General features: G+C 43.5%; 1 protein-coding gene across 6 annotated transcripts in view; it reads right to left on the reverse strand.

Annotated features, from left to right (window-relative positions):
* ELF2 (E74 like ETS transcription factor 2) overlaps positions 1–20,292 on the reverse strand; it is a 39,429-nt gene that overhangs the window by 9,828 nt on the left and 9,309 nt on the right. For 4 of the 6 annotated variants that reach the window (XM_080402841.1, XM_080402840.1, XM_080402843.1 and 1 more), the window contains one exon: positions 702–815. In XM_080402841.1, the coding sequence (XP_080258967.1) occupies positions 702–741 (40 nt within the window). In that variant the 5' untranslated portion in view covers positions 742–815. Of the gene's footprint in view, positions 1–701; positions 816–7,914; positions 8,188–20,292 lie in introns of those variants that run through there. The other 2 variants (XM_080402845.1, XM_080402844.1) reach the window with 2 other exon arrangements.

A 20,292-nucleotide genomic window follows, 5' to 3' on the forward strand; every position in this document is an offset into this window, starting at 1 on the left:
ATTTTGTAGCTTTTGGGGTTCAGTTTGACCATTATTTCATCCAACATATATTAAGTAACTTCAGAAGGAACATCAAGTTAAAGTAATCATCAACACTAAGTTTTGGATTTTTAAACTGATAATGCTTTGCAACATAGTGTGTTTGGATATCCTTTCTAAAACAGGAAGACAGACAAAAATACTTTTCCCCTAAAATAACTCTTTTATTTTAGCAATTTAAAATGTCAAATTCACAAATGGTTGGTCAGAAGTGACCTTTGAAGGGCACCTTGTCCAACCCCCTGCTCACGTCCAGCCACCTAGACCCAGTTGCTCAGGACCGTGTCCACACGGCTTTTGAATACCCCCCAAGATGGAGACCCCATGGCCTCTCTGGAGCAACCTGTGCCAGCGTTCAGCCCCACACACAATGAAGAGGTGTTTCCTAATGTACAGACAGAAAAGTTAATTTTAAATGTGTAGCCACTCAAAGATCTCCACCCGACCACCTCTCCTCAGATCAATGATTTCATCTGTAAGTATGCTTGTTATAGGGTGGAGAAATCATGTAAAAATTCAAACGAATCACTAGTTTTGAAATAAGCAAGCAAACATTTTAAACACCATACAGTTCTCCACAGAAGCAGGTTTCCCAATTCGCTTGTTTTACTAATCAGCGGAAGGAGAAACGGCTCACGGGGCAGAAAGTGCGGCTGACATACCAGGACTCCTGGCATCTCTCAAGCAGGTAGGAGACTCCATATGAAGCAAGGCCTCGGCAGCTTCAATTGTCTTATCCGTGCAGTGCACATTACTTCCATGAACCGATGCTTCCACTGTAGAAGGATTAAAAAAAAATAAATGAGAACAGATTACTTGTGGAAGTCCACAAGTATCACTGTACAACTGCACTAATCAACCTTAAGCATGAAAATCCTGAAATTGTCAGGTGTCTTCACACCTTTTATAACTTCCAGTAACAGAAATCTTTAGGGAAGACATGAGACAAGCAGAACCAACACTGTCACTTCTTATGATTAGATTTCTGGTTCACAACCAAGCTTCTCATTTCTATGAGGTGCTCAAGAGCTTTACACAAGCAGACTTCTGGGATTTGTCTTCTGCCTTCGAGTTAACCAGAACAAACCAGATTGCAATGAGGATGGTTACAAACACAGCAGAGCAGGGAAGCAGTACCGTCTTCAACTATTACCCCATTAAAATCTAAATGTCACCTCTCTTCAGGTTTTCAGTCTATTTGTATAAATATATATGTATAAAAAATATAAATATATATATATATATAAAAATACAAGATCAGTTTGCAGAACAGATATATCCGGTTTCATTTTCTGACACTAAAAACATCTGTGAGTTGGGTTTAGCAGGCTTGGTTGTTAAAAAACAAAATACAAAGCATAACAAAACAGTATGCAGGGGCACGGGGTGTTAAATGATAACTAAGGGAAGAAGGTAAAATTTTATCTTTTTTTCAAGTTCTGCAAGTTTATAAAAAAATAATCAATCAAAAATAGTTTAAAGTAACTTCAAGAAAGCACACTAAAGCTTGATACAGCACAGCCCACAGCAACCCAAATGCAGCAGCAACACTAAACCCCCCTCCCCAACTTATAAATTAAAACTACAATCCTATGCACAGCCAAGTATTCCTCACCCTTGCAAAGGTTTTTATAAGTAGCGACTGCAGAAACACCTGTTGCACACCATCCACACTGGGGCTAAGGTACACGGCTCGCTCCAGTTGCTGTCCCCATTTATGGCCATCTGCTCAAAGCTGCACCGCTCCAGCAAGGCAGCCCGCAGCCCAGGAAATCTATCTTTAGCGTAAGCAGGGTCACCCATCTCCAGCGCCAGAGAACTAAACAGGATTCCGTAATAACTCTCTATGAGAACTTCAAGGCATCTATCCCGTTACTGAAAACATCTAAGAAATGACCTGAGGTTCATTTGGTGAAAAGCAGGGAAAATACTGCTATAGCATTGCTTTCGGCTTAGGAAAACACGCTAACAGATTCGTGCAGGCATGTATGGAGTAAAGCTTTTCAGCAAAATGCAGCTTATTTAAATGCAAGGATTAAAAACTTGAAAAACCTACTAACCAGCAGACTAAAGACACAAACCAGAAGCTGAAAGTGAACAAAATCATGAAGATGCACAAATGCAAAATTCTGGGCAACTGAAATGTCTCGCTGGACCAGCCCAGCTGCCCACCCACTGGCTGGCTGCTGGGACTCCCCCTAGCCCTCTCCTCTCCTGGGATGCTATTTAGGGAGCTTTATCTTTTGGAATTGTAGATGCCTGGTAAAGCTGACATTCCACCACCATGTCGCCCCAGGCTGGGAACGATAAAAGCCTACTACCTAAGGGCACAGGAAAATCACACTCAAGGGTTTCTATTGCAGCTCTGCCCTTTGGATTATCAGTGGCAGTAGGCAAGAGTTCTGCACCGTGAGCCCTTTCCCCAGCTGCAGTCCTGGGTGCTCCCATGCCCAGGCAAGCTGCTGCTTCTTTCCCAAGCAGCATTTTGGGGTGTCCTGAGTGAGAGGCTGAACACCTGCACTGAAACAGAGTGGCCCTGCAGGAAGAGCTCTACCTAAAGATTTTTTTTCTTTCTAAAAAGAAGCTTCAGTTTCACAGGAACTATGAGTAGAGTTTCCCCTCATCTACCTGATGAAACCTTCCACTTCTCATCAGAACACAGGAATAATTAATATTCAGCTAGTCATTATAAATGTATTGATTCTACATCAATACTGAAATCCACAACTCCAAATCAGCATTTATTATTACCCTAAAGCATGAAAAAATATTTAAAGCAAAGCTTTTCCACCAGCTCCTCTGCCACCCCTGCAGCAAAGGACTGTATCATTTTCATTTGTTTCTGCTGGTTTCTGTGTTCCAGACATCTAGTTATCTTGCTTCTATGCAGATATCAGCTTCGATATATAAAGGACTTCTATAAAGAAACTCAAACAACAGTTGCAAAATTTCAATTGTAAAAGAGTACTGATTTAGCTTACTGAAGTCACCTACTCCTAAATGCTTAAAAGCCTACAAAATTTTCCTACTTTTGTATCCAAAGTATTTCCCATAGGAAGCAGTTTAGATGCTGCACCACAAGCGAGATGTACTTAACAGAGAACAGGAACAAGGCAAAAGAGACAGCTGAAAGCCATCTTTGTACTTCTGCAGCTTTATGGCATTCTGCTGAGGGGCTAGAGCGGAGGGAAAGGAGACACAACCCGTCTAGCATTAGGGACTAAGGCTGCAACCCCCTAACAAAAGAGCCAAGGAGCAAAGGAGCCACCCAACCTCTGGCCAAAGCCAGCCTTCCATTTCCAACAAAACCAGCACTATCTACTCCTCACAGGCTTCTGACATTTGAAAATACATGCTTCACAAATGTTTTTCCAGCATGAGTTACTTAGGTCTCCACTGAAATTGCCACCTAAAAAAAAACCCAAGCAAAAAATAATAACACTTCTGGCTTCGGCTGGGACAACACACATGCTGTCTATCATGACAGTTAACAAATTAACCTAACATTGCCAAAAAGACATCTATTAAAGTAGTTACCAAAACAAGTGCTACAACCCAAGTTTGAAGCCTTCTCAGCTACCTATATTCTCCTGTAGCCAGTCCCTGGGTTTAGCCTGAGGAGTTTCTGCCCACCCAGCAAGCATTAGGAGTCTGCAGTAGTGCTCAGGCAACACTACTGCACCAACACATTTGGAAGAGAAAAGTGTGAATTTGTATCTCAACAGAAGTTTTACCTAAAACATCTTTTTGCCGCTCTAGAAAATGTCAAATAGAAGACAGCAAGTCAGAGTGCTCAGTCAGGGGATGTGATGAAAAATACAGCTAGAAAAGATATCCCAAAAGATGAAGTGGGGGAACAGGTTCTCTCACAGAGGGGATGGGACAAGGAAAAACCAGGCGGCTGCTCTTGCAGATGGCTAGATCAAGTGTCATCAACACTTGGTAGCACTTCTCACAATAAAGGCAGGGGGTGGGGGGAAAGTAAACGAAAGGAGTAGGATCCCTCAATTAAAAAAACGAAGCCTACTTCAGTCAAAAGCCATCACCACAGAAAATCGCTGGCAGCTACTTACCATGCAGTACCTATCAGTCTCCTATAGCTTGTGCCAGACAAACACACATCATCACAGCAACCTTAATCATCTCTCAGTACATCCAAGGTTGTGATGCACAAACACAGTATCACTGTGGGCAGAAAAATTTCTAACCAAAGAATGATGTGTACGAGCCTTTTCTTTAAAAACGTCCAGATTGACAATTTTTTTATTATAATTATACTATCAGCTTACCACTGTACACATATATAAGACTCCGAGACTACAATAGCCTGTATTGCTTGAGTAAACAACTTAGTATGGATCCCTGTTACCTTATATATCCACCTCAGGAAGAGTATCAGTTGCCCAAACAAAGCAAAAGAGTTTACATGGATGGAAGTAAATTTCCCAGACTTTTGGTAAGTTGAGTAACAGGAGAACAGCCATTTACAGATCTAGACAGAACACATCAGAGCTAATACCACCACTTACCTTTCATTCTTTCAAATCAAATCTCATCCTACTGCTCTTATGAAGAGCTCTGAATCTCTGGCATTTTATTTTTAAAAATTAAAAAAACCCTTCTGATCTGGAAAAAAAAATTCCTCTTAGAAAATAATTTTTAAAACGTAAACAGTTAACTAGGCTGGTTGGGTCTATCTTCACTGTTGACCGAATGTCTTTAGCTTCACTTTCTAAATAAATAGCGCATACAGTGATTATTCAAGGCTCTCAACAGCTGTTACAAAATACCAAACTTGGTAATTAAGTCTAACAGGGCCATACTTTAGCTTTACAGAAGAGAATATTGGCAACATATCCATTTTGAAACAATGCCCCAGTTTTAACCTAAAACAAGAGTAACAAAACGAATTAAAGCAAGAGATGAAAAGAAAAAAAAACAAAAGGAACCGAAATTTTCAAAACAGTACTTCTTGAAACTATGATACAGCTCCCCCCTCTTTATCTGAAGACCTATCAATGTCTGCATTTACAAGGTCAACACTTAACTGTAGCACCTGATTTACAATAGCTTATCCTTTAATACTATCAGGCAACCAGAGCAATACTTTAATGAAGAATTCCCAATTCCAAGCATGGAACTCAGTCAAGAGTGACTACACATAAGCTAACAGACCTCATTTAAGTTTACTGGCATTCACATGCTTGTTTTATCTCAGCGTTTAAAAGACCACAGTAAACAGCAGTAGAAGGCAGTAACAGTGCTTAAACCACATTTTAATTAAAAACAGCTGAATTGCCCATATAGCTAACACCCAGAAATCTTTCTGCATGCAACACTTGACTGGAAAAGAAAGCATTTTCAGTTTACTGCTTGTTTTATGGCAGACATTTATTGAGAACCTGAAGAACAAATTCCTTGGGTTTTTTAGTATTTCCCTAAGCCTGGCTCTGTTCATTCAGAAGACTTTCAGCTGCATACAATTTAAGGATGATACATAACCCGCTGCATAGCAGCAATCAATGATGAAGACAAGAGCAAACACCTGAAATGCTTTTTTCCCTGTGAGCCCTATCTGTTATCAGCCCAATACTGAGAGAAACATCAGCTACGAAGCCAAAACCTATCTTTGTAAAGTCATTTAGGAATTGCTCTTAGAACCAGCAATTGAGGTAAGGCTGGACTAAAATTGTTACTGCTTCAGGTTCTTCTCCCAGTTACCAAGCACTGTGAAGTTTTGCCAACACTGAGGCCAGCAGCCACGGGAAAAGGCAAGGCATAATTAATATAATCCTGTAGGATAAAGCATTCCTCTCTTAAATCCACGTGATAGCATCTACATACGTAAATAAGTAAACAGATATGGCATCCTGACAGTATATACAGATGGGAATACTAGACGTGCATAGGTATCTGTATCCCTCACTGAAATGCAAATATATATACATATAAAAAATTAAGTCGGCTGGGCTAAGGACATCAGAAAGAGCAGCACAAAGGTCATTTGTTATCTATCCAAGGGTTGACGCACAAACAGTCTAGTTACACCGTTGACACAATAATCAACTACTTTAACGTTCTCTATTTTATCAACAATAAAAAGCAAAAGTCAACTAACTGAAATCTCCTGCAGCAGTGAGCCCTGCAGAAATCTGAGAGGTGTGTGTTCTACTGGCAAAGCAAAGCCATCTTCTTCATATATGGGAAGGTGTCTAACCACTCCACTTCTTCTGTTCTGCAGCAGAACAGTTCTTCGCTGCTTTGTTGTCTGGGGGGGGCTGTTTTGCGTGTGGCTGGCATTTGTTCCCCCACTCTGAAAAATCCTGAGTGTCTTTCCACATTCAATAAAATAAAACCATTACAAAAAAGGCGACTGGCTCCCCTTTTTTTAAAAGAACAGCTTAACACACTGGTTAAGTGACGGAGCATTTACCCTTCGCACGCCTCCGTGCTAGCACAGACCTACAACGCCGCACGCTGCGCGCCATTCCCACCAACTGCTTTAAAAAAAGTTCAGCTCCGCGTTGGAACGACCAAAATAAAACCGCAGCCGGCACCGCCCCGGTGGAGAACGGCAGGTCTGAAACGGTTATTCCTTTCGGAGCGGCGAGACCCGGCCCGTGCTGGCCCCAGGGCTGCACCGCACGCAGGGACGCACGCCGGGGCCGCCCCGCGTCCTACCGTCAGGAGCGGCGGGGTTTAACGGAACCAAACCAAGCCAAACCGTGCCCGGTTCCGAACGCGGCCCCGACAAGACGCCGGAGCTCGGGTAAACGGCCTCGTCCCGGCAGAGGGGCTCAGGCGGGGGCTTCAAGACGCGACGGTGCGGCGGGACTGGCCCAGAGGTGCGCAGCACCTGCCCGGGCCGCCGGCAAGGAACGGCACTACCGCGGCCTCTCTTCCACTCCCAGCGCGGAGCCGCCCATACAGCCCCGCTCCGCCGCGCCTTCCCCGGCTGCCGGCCCCGGGCCGGGACGCGCGCGCGCCCGCCCGCCGGGAGGGGCGGCCACGTGCGGCCCGGCGGCGGCGGCGCCCCCGCTTCCGTGTTTACACTCCGCTTCCCTCCAATTCCGTGCGCGCCCCAACAGCCCCGCGGGGCGCCGCCACTCCGCCGCTCACCGCGCTCCCATTGGCGGCCGCCGCGCCCCGCCCCGCCGCCCGCCAACGGCGGCCGCCCCTCCCCTCCCCTCCCGCTCGGGGGGCCCCGGGGGAGCGCGCTGCTTCCGCTACGCAGCGCGCGTGGGGGAGGGGACGCGCGCCCCCCCCCCCCCCCCGCTTCCCCCCCCCTCCCCTCTCCGCACACGTGGGCCACGGCCCCCGCCCGCGGGCGCCTCCTCCCGCTCCGCCGCCGCAGAGTTTAAAAGGGCACGGGGGGGAGGGGGGGGAGATGGCGGACGGTGTCGGGGGGGGACACGGGAGGTGGACACATGGACGCGCAGCGCCCGGGGAGGCCGGGCCGCGGCCCTGCGTACGGAGCGGAGCGCGGCAGCGAGCGCTCGGCCTTCCCGCTCAGACAGCGTGGCGGCGGCGGGAGGAGGGCCGGCCCGGCCCGGCCGGGGGAGGCGGGAGGACAACAACCTCGCACACTTCCTGGTTCTGACCCCGGCCGCGCAAACCCCGCAAAACTCCGCCGCCCGCCCCGCCACAACTTCCGCCGCGGCGGCGGCAGCGGGGACGCCCGCGCCGGGGGCAGGTGCCGCGGAGCGCCGGCGGCCGCACGCCGGGCCGGCCGCACGGACGGGATCACTTCCTGATTGCCCCCCGGTGCTTCCCCTCCCGCCGCCGCAGCTTTCCCCCCCCTCCCCGCTCCCCGCCGCCATGCCTTCCCGCCCCGGCGCTGCCGGCGGCGCGGTGCAGCCGCGCGGGGCAGCTTACCGGCCCGGATGAGGAGGTCGAGCTGGTTCGTGGGCCCCTCATGCAGGGACGTCGCCATGTTTACGCTGCCGGAGCGGCTTCACATTGACCGGCGGGCGGACGCGCGCCGGGAACGCGCGCGGGGCCCGGCGGCGGGGCGCGCTCCCGCGGGGCGGCGCGGCGCGGGGCGGCGGATAGGGCGCGCGGCGCGGGCACCGCCACGGCGCGGCGGCGGCGGCGGGAGCGCTTCCTGCGGGGCGGCGCGGCGCACGCGATCCTTCCGCCGCCGGCCTCAGACAGGAAGTGCCGCGCCGGCACTCGCCGCCGCCGCAGCGCGGGACCGCCCGCGGGCGGGGGAAGCCGCCGGGGCCCCGCCGGCCGCCCGGGGCGCGGAGAGTGCCTCCCCCGCCGCCCCGCGGGAGCGCGGCCCGAGAGGCGACCGGGGTCGGCGGCGGCCCGAGCGCCGGCCCCGCCATCGCCCCGCCGCTCGCCGCTCCGTGCCCCGCTGACGCGCCCGGAGCGCTGCCCCCGGCCCCCGCCTACCGACACAGCCCCTTTCCACGGGGGCAGCGCTCCCCTCGGGATAAGCCCGTTAGTCCTCACCGGGGCAACCTTAATAAGTCCGGCCCTAGGCTAATTGCCGGGCCACCTACTCCAGCCGTGCTTTGCCAGAAAGCTCCGGGCTTACGGAACGCGATTATCCCCCTCGTCCCCCTGACGGTAGCAGGGCTGAGCCCAGGGGAACTTCAGGCGCCTTTTCCAGTCCGCCTGGGGCCCCATCCTCATCAAACCCAGCCCCCGGGCAGATCCGCAGGGACAAAAGCTCCATCGTTCGCTTAATTGAAAATACAACCAGCACCACCGCTGCGCAGGGATGTCTCCGCTCCCCTCTGAAGAACAGAACAACCCGCTTCAGCAACACGGCAGCCTGCCCGGCCCGCGCTGCAGCTGCACAGCGGCACGGCGGGAGAAGATGCTCTGCGGACTCCCTGGCTGAGTCCCTGTGCTGCTCGCTGCTTACTCTCGGGGTAAAACTTCAGAGCTGCATGCCAAGAGCAGCTGTGCCAAGAAGAGCAAAGTATGTCCCGCACAGAGATCACACATAGGAGCCTGTACAGAGCTACGCATGGAGATCATGCATATGAGCATGCATGAAGAAGCTACACTTGGAGCTCACACACAGGAGCCTGCACAGAGCTCACGCATAGGAGCTCCTGCCTTCACGCCACGCACACCTGACGAGGCCCGTGTTATTAAGCCATTAGCAAAAGTATCGAGCAACCGCTTACTGCCCAAAGAGGCTCCCCTGTACACAACAGCTTCACAGCTCCGCTACAAAAAGGTGAAGGGCACCGGCTGCATCAATCTGACAATAAGGTGTCTCTCCCTTTTTTAGTAGTTTTAGTAATTTTTTAGTCCTCTCAAGTTTTAGTAGTCCTAGGATCTAGACCACATGCAAACATTTTGAAGCATTTTTCCCCAGCACAGAAATCGCAGAGTAGCGTTCAGCATAAACCACCTCCAACTGGCACATTCAGGACCTCAAACTTTTGACAGGTCATACACCTGCTGCAACTCTCACAGCTTCTTAGGAATACAATTTGACAATCACGTTTATACACACAAATAAAAATTCAGGCATTTTGTAGACTTCACTCATCTATTCCTGGCTGTAAGGAATTAAATCTTTTCATCACCTCAACAGATAACGAATGAGACCTGCAAGCGAGATCATTCAGTCTCACATTCGAGCCGTGATATCTAAAGGTAGGTCGGTGCGGAAGTTTTGCCAGCCGAGCTCTTTCCAGCCAGAAGCATGGACAAAAAAGGCACGCTCTGCCAGCTGTGACGGCAAAAAGCTCTCATGCAGATACAGCTCTGCCAGCAGCAGAGTGCTCCTGTCAGCTTGTGTTATTCAGAGAGGTGGAACAGCAGTGTTAACAAGAATTCCTTCTGTCAGCATTTCCACTAGGGGACTCTGCTGTATTCTCCAGCAGAAATTTTTCTCATGGAGACAAGCCCAAGGACAAGTAAAGGCATTTTAAGTAGGCGTGCACTTTAATGTGCAATAAAACTTCACAACCCTTCATTAAAACATCCTCAAATTGACGTGGAAACCTCCTGCAGCATAGTTTAGCAGCACCGTAGATTCAGCTTGCATACAGAGTATGGAAATACCTGTGCACTCATGTCACTTTGTACCTACTGTTATTAAAAACCATAATTTACCTCCACTTCTCTTCAAGCTGTTAGGTCCGCAGCAACAAAACACAGTTAAAAATAGTTTTCCAGTTTAGATCCAAATCAAAAGGTGCACTAAGACACTAAATACCTTTGAAGATTCAGACCTGTGTCAATAGGTGTTCACACTTACTTTGGAAAAGATGCATTCACAGCTTGTCTGCTTTACTGTTCGCTCTACAATTCAGTGGGGATTGTTTACTGATTGCAACTTACAGTCACAAACGGGAAGCATTTGAGTCCTGTCCAAGTTGTTCCCTCAACCCGCTATGGGTGGAACGAAGTTCTGAGTAAGATATGCGGACTCCTTGAATAAGTGCATTCAAGTAACTGGCACGTGTAATTTTTGACAAACACCATGTGTCCAAAACAAATAAAAAACCTAGTATAAAACATCAAGTTCTTGATCTAATAACGGTTTTCTAAGCAACATTTATTTACTACTGCGAGCACAGACTTAGCACAGTGTTTGCCAATTCACATGAAATGGACTTGAACAGCTGCACACATTATTCTGATTCTTCGCTCTCCCTGATCGTACATGGAGAGAGTATCTTTGGATGCCCAAGGGATTCCAGTCAGTTCAAAAAAGTCCAAGCCCATGCACTTCCAAGATTATAATCTACACGATTACCACAAATCTATGAAATGATCACTTTGACCTGCGCCCAACCTATTTATACAAGTATAGTATTAAAGCATAACACTGTCTTTAAGGAGGAATGTGATTTTTCCCAAAAGTTCTGCAGTTCTGTTTAAACTATATGATTTCCATAATTTTATGCTGGACACTAATTGATTTGTCACACTAATAAAATCTTACCATTTCAGGGGAAGAGAGACAGTCAATAGAGAAAAAAGTAAACATGCACTTAATTTTTTCACTTCTTTTAAAGCCTCCTTTCTAGGCAGAAGGCTAACAAAGAGCGCTACAAAATCTACTCAGAGAGTGCTGGTGGCCCAACGAGGCAATAAGTATTTACTGTAATGTAACAAGACAACATAAAATTACAGATTAACTTATGTTTCTCTGGCATGAAAAATGTAGAAAAAATAATAGAAGCAAACATCATCATTCTTTGTCAGCCAGAAATATATTTCTTAGCCTACTATCTTTTTTTAACTGTTAAATGTACAGAGACTAAGCTTTACCGTAATTTTGTAAACCACAAGCTCAGCTGTCAAGATAGCCAGGTAAACCTACATGCTTATCCCATGCTACATCTACCAGCTGCCAGAAACAACAACAAAAAAAGTCAACATGTTCTAATATGCAGGAAAGCTACCATTCAAAACTGTGCTTATGACACACAGGAATGTAGTCAGTCATAAGTAATTTCAAGACAATAACAAGTTAGCACATTTTTAGCTGACAGCACCTCCGTGCCTGCGCACTTCAGAGTCTTTGGTAGATAAGGAACTTGGACAACAGGAACACCCAAGTGAATTGTATCCCGCTACTTGTACAAACACACGAGTAAAACACGTATCAACTCACACTTTCTTGTCAAGGGATACGGCCAACTTTGTTCACATCAAAGGAAATAAGCTTCACTACTTCTTTGCAATATACACCAGTTAAACTTCATCCTGATTATTTTGAAAAAGTGAAAGACAACTCAGGAGAAGAAGCTGGATGCTATTATATGTATGAAAGGCCACGGATGTAAAAATTCAAAATACGAAAAACTAAAAGGTTTCAGCAGAAGTGAATGGGTGTGGGATCAATTATCTCAAGCACTTCCTTGAACAGCCCTCAAAACTAATACAGCATTCAGTGGCTACAGAGGAATTGTCAGCCTCCTCTCCTGTTGTCTCCCATGCAAAGTTGCCCTACCCACAGTTCTGACAAATAGGTTGAAAACATTCCATGGTAACAGACTGTAATTCCTCTCGGAAAACTATTTCACAAGCTTTGTGACTTGAAAAGCTTCAAGTACAGCCTGCCAGCAGCACTTCACTAACAGCAAATGATGAGCCAAGAAAGAAAAAACTCCACACATTTAACTACTTTTAGCCACAGAGGATTCCAGTTGTATTCTAGTATGACAAAGCTACCCTGGGAAAAAGCAATTATCATAAAGCAGTCACTTACTGTTACAGAGGTGATATGTCTGACTTCATTTAAGCAAGTAGTCAAGGGCAGATGGCAATCTGTCCAAGGGTAGTATTTGCAGTCTACATGAGAAATTGCAAGCAACAAAAGAAAAACAAAACTGAAGGGTTTTAGCTTGGTTGACATTTCAAGTAACTTCAGAAGTCCAAGTATGTCCTGTCCTGAGCATCAAAACTGCCTACAAATTTTAAATAGTTACAGAAAGGTCAGTTTTTCTCAGGACCCTGAAGAAATTCACATCCAATACTTAGAGAAGTAGTTGCTGTCCTCAACAGCAGGCTATCAAATTGTTGATAATTATTACTGCATCACAAGGATAACAATACAAGGAAACATGTTTAAGTTAGATTCCAGAAACATGCAAGAAGATGCAGCAGTCTCCTTTATCAGCACATCAACATAACCATTACTATCCACTGTGGATTCGTGGTAGAAAAACGCAACAGTAATAGCAAACTAAACTCAAAGTGTCCCTGGAGGAACCAGGGAAACACTGAGCAACAGGGTCAGTGACCACACCAAATTTATCTTCCTGACTACACCACGTGAAGTCTAGTTATACCAAAGCCACGAGTCTGTCACAATCTGCACCTCTGATCAGGATCCTGGTGTCACTATTCATATGGCAATCAGTGATTCCACACAGAAAAACAGGTGTATTCTCAGGATTTGGTACTACCTTTGACAAACAGAAAAGGAGTTACTCAAAATAGCAAGTGTCTACATTACAGCATTACTACCTGTGAATGTGGAACCAGAAAAAAATCGGCTGTCACAAAAAAAACCAACCAAAATTGATATATGCACTTCCCTGCCTCATAATGAAATTCTTTAACTTCAGGGCAGTCTAGCTAAATCAGGTATTTACATCACACATTACATGATTTTACAAAATGGACAGTATTTGAGACTGGTAATAGGCTGGCATATGAATTATGCCACCATTAAGCAACTTCTCTGTTCAAGCCCTAGCATTTACAATTCCTTAAGACTTCTCCATTAACAACAAACGTCTGTTCTATAAGCCCACTGAACCTTTATAAGGACTAAATGTCCTGCTCAAACACATATGGCTTCACTGTGATCCTAGAGTTTGTCAAATACAACCTCCCTTTTAATAGACAGATCACCTTTTAAAATTGTTATTTTCAACTTTTGTCACTGTATTTTTGATCAGTAAGGACCACAATGGTTTTGGCATGCCATACTGCATTCTAATTTCAAGATACAAACCACAAAATTTTTCAGCTCACATTAGTATAATGCTGTGGCTGAGTCTTCACAGTAACATCCGGCAATTTCTCACTCCCAGCTGCAACTGGAATTGGGAGTTGAGAGAAGCGTGCATCTGTACATCTCAAGTCCAACCCATAATGCCCCACACTAGCAAGCCATTCAATTAGCCTCACACCAGCCTCATAAAATAAAAATTATGCCTGAAATGAGTAGTTAAATTAGGCTTTATCACAAGCCTTGCAGTGTTCTTTCAGTATGAATGGAGCACTGAACACACCAAGGCAGAAACCTGAAATCTAGAAGGAACTGGACACCGCAACCTGGCTGTTACTGTCACGTTAAAATAGTATCATCCATAGAGCAGCTGCATAGCTCTTTTCATTAACTTCTCAGAAAAGGAAACACCAGCAAGGATGACATAAATTTTAGGTTGCAGCTGAATTTTATTTCTGAGTTAAGAATGTTACTGAGAACAGTATATGCCCTGGGCGTAACTGCTCCAAGTGCTATACTACAGCACATGCAATGGGAGGGGGATCGTTTTGTTTCGCCGTCATCAACATTTAACTAGGAAAAACGCAACTGATTTCTTGGCAGAGTGGGAAATCACACTGATGTAGCAGCAGCATGGTGTCAAAAATAAAATTAGTTCACATTCAAAGGACAAATTCTTAACCCATGAATGTGTTAGAGGCATCTAATTCCTGCAGTAAAGCAAATACTGCACGCAAAGTTTTATCTTGCTTTTGTCTAGCTAACGGGCTTCATCTTAGCTCTTTGATGAAGGCAGTACCAACTTAAACTGAGAGCTTAATCAAGTTGTTAGAATGTCCAAACTTTTGTTTTAGTCAGTTGAGCCTTCTAAAGCAAACTGCTCTCTACTTTCAAAAATCTCATCAAGCTGTCAGTGTAAGGAAATTAAGTTCAACCAATAGGATATGTCAGCACTATCTGAACATATACCAGATGTTAGCGTTAACTCTTTTTTTTTAAGTCAGTTTAATCAAATAATGTCTGGACAAAATGGATGATCACAATGTTTTGTTGATCCCTTACACACACACGCCGTAATCAAAGGTAAGATGCTAACCAGACCTAATACTGAGCTCTTAGTATATGGTATTTAACGACTGATGAAAACTTAGCTGAGATAACCAAAGAGTTCACAGGCTCAACTCATACAAAAGTAGTCAAGGGAAGCAGTTTTAATTATAATGAGAGAATACATATAAAAGCAGAAGGACAACTAGTAACTAAAGACTTTATATAGAGATATAAAGCTGGTTTCAACGGTGACAACAGTCTAAGTAGCAATCTGAAATTTCCTCTGTAAAAGATTTGCCTTGAAGTATATATTTTATTTATGCATTTGTTTAAATTGGAGGAGGAGTTAAGCCTAAATCTCACTGTTTATTCAACCTCCTCCATCCTTAAGAATGGTTATCATTTACATGTTAGTTTTAACTGAACTTCCTGGTAAGGGGGAAAAAGTATTAAAAGATTGTAGACAAACATACCATCATTGTTGTCTTTGTAGGTCAGTATTTTTCCATCAGATTGTAATCCTGGAGGGGCTCATTTTCAGATCCCCATTTTTTCATGCAGATCTTCTACCCCCCTGTGGCAATAACATTTTCAGAATTAAAACAGACTTTCAACTTGCACCACAGGGAGGATTTCTGATGGAACATCAAATGAAAAACTGTGGTGACAGTTCACAGGTCAAACGGTATTCTCAACTTCTTGAATGCAGTGGTTTTGTTTCCTCTTTAATCTTACAAATTGTGAGGAAAAAAAACCCCAATACTGTACTTGTAAGTTTGATGATTAATAAAAAAAATAAGGAGAAAAATACTATTGATACAAGAAGTTAGATTCACTGAATCAATTAAATCAGAGTGTATAGTAGCAATATGATTTTGGTATACCTCTCATAGTGATCAAGCTTTACTGTACCTACAGCAACATCTGCTTCATAGCTGCCTACTGTTCAACAAGGTTTGTAAACAACAAATAATGATAGTTTTGCAAATTCATCTTAAGTGGGGTAACAGAGAAGAAAAATAGGACCTGTGCAGACATCAGATCAGCACAAAGAGAGTTCAGAAAGTACTACCCAATTTTAATGACAATGTTCCCAATAACTTGGTGTTTTTAAAACGGCATTATCCTACTGAAATACTCATCTAATGCCTTACTCGACTAGAAAGCTAGGCATCACCCGTGTACAAGATCTGCTGATCATGACTGTGGTACCTTCAACACTGCGCATATGGTAAATCCAAAGATTAGATTACCCCCATTAACACACCTACATATCCACCGTACAGGTTCTGTGTCATGACCAACAAACAGAACTATAGCAACTGTTGATTTCAGACTGACTGATTCTTTAAAGTCAGCAGCTTCTGCTGTTAGGTAAACTACAAAGATTTTGCTGAAAAAATCCTAGAATTGAAGTGGTAATTAAGGACAAATAACTACTCGGGAAATGGAAGCCTACAAAATCTGGATATTATTGAAGAATTGTTAAGAAGGATGTATTGTTTATGATGCAAACACTTTCACTGTTGCAGGAAACAAACTTCTAAGACTGTAACACTCAGAACCAACAGTCCAAAGGTACCATTCCTAAGAATATCATACACACAGGAAAAGAAATTTAAACACTCTGTCAATCTAAACCTTATACTTTTCCTTTCAAACATCATAAAAGGCACTCACTACTTCCACTCAGAATGTCATTCGGTCATCTGAGAAGATCAAAATTCCTACATTTTGTTTTCCCTAGAAAACTCCTTTGTCAAGATTTTTTTATATTCCAAGCAAACAGGCAGTTTTCTTCTGAAACAGGACAAAAAAAGAAAAAAAAAAAATCTAACTTGAACCATTAAGTCTTTCTTGCTGGTTAAAAGACTCTTCAGTTTTACTTTTATAGTTAATGGATTAATTTTATAATTAAAAGATTAATGATCCCTGATTAATGAATCAAGATAGATTATTGGGAAACAGGCTGGAAAGAGTCTGACAGGCAAAACCCCCATACTCTGCTAGAATTAACTAAAAATTCATCAGTAATTACAGACACAGCTATTTGTAATTATTATATAGCCTGTATTATTTGAATTGTGGTTTCATAAGTGCAGGAAGTTTTTTAATACAAAACAACATTACAGGTCCTGATTCTACCTTTAGATCAGCACCGACAGTCCCTACAGTCCAGTGTCTCAAATCCAACCACAGAACAGCAAACCACTAACAGAACCATTCACTGCAGAGCACAAATCATCTCTTCAGTGTCCCAAGTAATTTTTACCACATCAGCTAGCCCATTACATTTATCACAAAGGGTACTGATCCCTACCTCTGAAGGCTAGGATAATACTACGTTTTACTAAATTACGCAGCTTTTGATTAGCTGCAAAGTAGCTGGAGGCTCTTGGAATATGTATGCTGTAACACTGTAAAGCATGTAAATCAGTAGTCATTGGAATTGCCAATGGACTGTCACAGGAAGAAGAAAAAAAAAAAACACACCAGGTCCATGGCCAACAGTAGAGATACTGACAGCTGGGTGTGTATGACGTTACGTGGATATGTATCATTTCAAATACTGACAAGACTTCTTTAAGATGAGCTTTTAGTATTTACCATGCTGTCTGTAGAGTCTAGAACCACAAAAGATAAGTCTACTCATTCTTGGTGCAACAACTATACATTATCAAATAATGTGAATTTTTTTGTAGCAATTAATTCTGACATTTATGAAGTAGAATCAGTTGAGACTTATTTAGCAACAATTGATTTTTCTTCTAAGATGCACAGAAATCAAACTGTTGCACCTATCTAAATTAGGATCATTAGCATAATAAAGATATGCACTTCAGAAAATTAGCATCTTAAAACATCTTTCAATAAACATTATTATACCTTGTTTACTTGTTTCTGCCTTAGCCTGCTTTCTCATTAATATTTCCTATGGCACCCTTTACCACCTCTCCAATATCGAACTGCTTCCTACCTATAGCTCAGTACCTCTTCCCTTCCCCTACAAAAATTAAAAATTAAAAAACGCATCCAGATTCAGTCTCCTGCAACTCATTACTAAAGGCACACTAACAAAATGAATGTTTCTTGGGGCCTTTATACTTTCTCTCCACCCAAATTACCTCTCTGTATCTGCGATGAATTCAGAAAGACTCTTGGTACCAAAACACCTTGGTCAAAACACATGCCCCCCAATACTGCCTCCCCCAGAACACTCTAAATTAAGCACTTCTTTCATTAACACTAGATAAAAACTCTGTGCAAGAACCATTACTCACTGTCACGTATAATTACACCATGAAAACTGCACTGGACTAATGGTATATATACTATACAAATAATAACGAAAATAGCATCGGAATGGCTGTGCAAGGGGAGATTACCTTTCTCTCCAAAGACCTTTTAGAATCACAAATGGTAATAGTCACAAACAGCTTTTAGAATCTTCATTCATTTCTCCTCTACATTGCTGTAAGTTGGCTTTTTAGTGCACATTGTAATTTTTATATAAAAACTATTAAAACAAAGTTTTAAATATTTGAACTTATTTTAATATTTTATAACTAAATTTTGAAAGACAAATTAACTTCAAAGTCATTGCGAAATTAAAAAAAAACCACAAAAAATCCCAGCAAATAACACAACCAAACTATCTGCAGTCAAGACATTCCTCAACATTTCCAGCCACAAACTCACCATAACATTGTATCAACTGCCCTATATATTTTAAGACCGTACTTTCAAACATCAAAACTTGGAAGCAGCCACATATTTGTTTCTTTGAACAGTAGCTTAATAATAATAATAATTTAAAAATTCATACAGAACATCTACCAGTTTTTAACTGTCATTTCCACCGATTTATTGTTGCCGGAAAATGATACTTAAGAACATTGAGTTCAATTGCGGTAGCTTTTTATTCTAAAATAATTGTTTGTTCTGTTAGTCATTAATCTACCAAAATCTTACAAGAAACAGCAGATTTAGTGTTTAAAAGCAACACTTCTGATGCACAAGCCTTCAAAGTATAAGCTCTTCAAGGTTTTCAAATACAAGTTTAATTTAGAAAACTCAGCTTCTTGAGAAGAACACCTGCACTTCTCACTTACCTTACTCTTAAAAAATGTATTACCACCGTCAAAAATAAATAAAAAAGTATGTATTTCATATCTTTTCTTTACCTGAATTTGTTGAACTTGTAATTACCATATTTAAATCAAAACACATTTGAAAAAACTGGAATTTTAAGTATTGTCCCAAAACCCAAACCATGCACTCGTTCATGCACATCCTATGAAGCTGATGCACGTGATTTTTGATGCAGTGCTACAGGAGATTAATATCCAGCTTCAGAAAGATGTATGAGCAATAGCATCTACTGTACAGAGAAATTTGAACTGAAAGCCACCTAATCTGATGGGAATGCAGTGTGTTTACTGGGCTGCAAAGTTAAGCAGCTGCAAGAAAAGAAGAACCTTTCTGATTTTACTTCCTTGACATCGTGAATTCAAACAAACAACTCTAAATTACGCAGCCCAAGGATAGGAACGTATGCTATCCACGATCTAGTCCAGTGGTCTCACCAGTTCAGTATGGAGTGCCCAAGACCTGTCCTCCCTTTGGTTACACATCTGTGTACTCCCTACTCCAGCACTCATCAGGCCCTTGGTTGAGCCATGTCACAGAATCGTTTAGGTTGGAAAACACCTTTAAGATCAAGTCCAGTCGTTAACCTAGCACTGCCAAGTCCACCACTAAACCATGTCCCTACGTGCTATGTCAACATGCTAATCCAGCAGAAAGTTAGCTAAACAAAAATACAGAAGAGTTGAGTGTTTCCTGGCTATTTTTTCTTGCAAAATTGGCTTACTGAAATGGCTAAAAAAGGTTTAACGAGGACGAGAAGTAGCACAAATAAGCAAGCAGGAGGGACAACTGGAATTGCAGCCCCGCAGCAGCCTGGCAGTCAGATGTAATTAGGCTCCCATAGGAGCACAACTTTCATCTCTTCAGACAGCTTAAACTTTGGTCCCTCTCAGAAAGTTCAAAGCTCCTGATCACGTTCTTCGGAGAGAGGTGTATGGAAAGATACAAGCTTGTCACTAAACAGGTCAGCTGCCTTAACACCAAAGTTCTAACTCCTTTCTTCATTCGTAACTTGTTATTTTACCATATAGAGTTAATTTCAATCTATTAGGCTTTTTGCCCATAAAAAAGACAGTCCAACTCCATCCCCGCCCCCCCCCCCCCCCCCCAGCCACGCACTCCTGCCACTAAGGCAGTAGTAAAACTGCTTTTGGACCAAAAAGGCAGGATAGCAAGGGACAAAGGATAGAGCTTATGGGAAGGGGGAAGGTGTTGCAAGATGAGGTAAACAGAGCTGCACAGCACATATTGCCAGCTACTCTGCAGTTATATGGCTCAGACACATTGTAAATCTAAATTCTAACCAGCTTCGTGGCTCAGCTGATTTTTAAAAAAAAGTTTAGTTATCCAGTTAACTCCCTGCATAAATAGGTAACAAATATATAAACGAAGATCCACCCGCTCACGAGGGTACATAGTGTTACAATGCAGAGTCCTGAACCTAAGGTGACATTTTTACCTGTCAAGCCCCAATCCCGTCACCACTGAAGCCAAGTAAAACTAAGTTTAGAGGGAAGAGAGATGAACCCAAGTCAGGATCTCCACCCTGTGGGTAAACACAGAGTCACATTCCTCAGAGACTTCTAAAAGTACAAAAATCTCATGAAAAAAAA

Source organism: Falco punctatus, assembly GCF_963210335.1.
Source record: "Falco punctatus genome assembly, chromosome: 1".
Classification (NCBI taxonomy): domain Eukaryota; kingdom Metazoa; phylum Chordata; class Aves; order Falconiformes; family Falconidae; genus Falco; species Falco punctatus.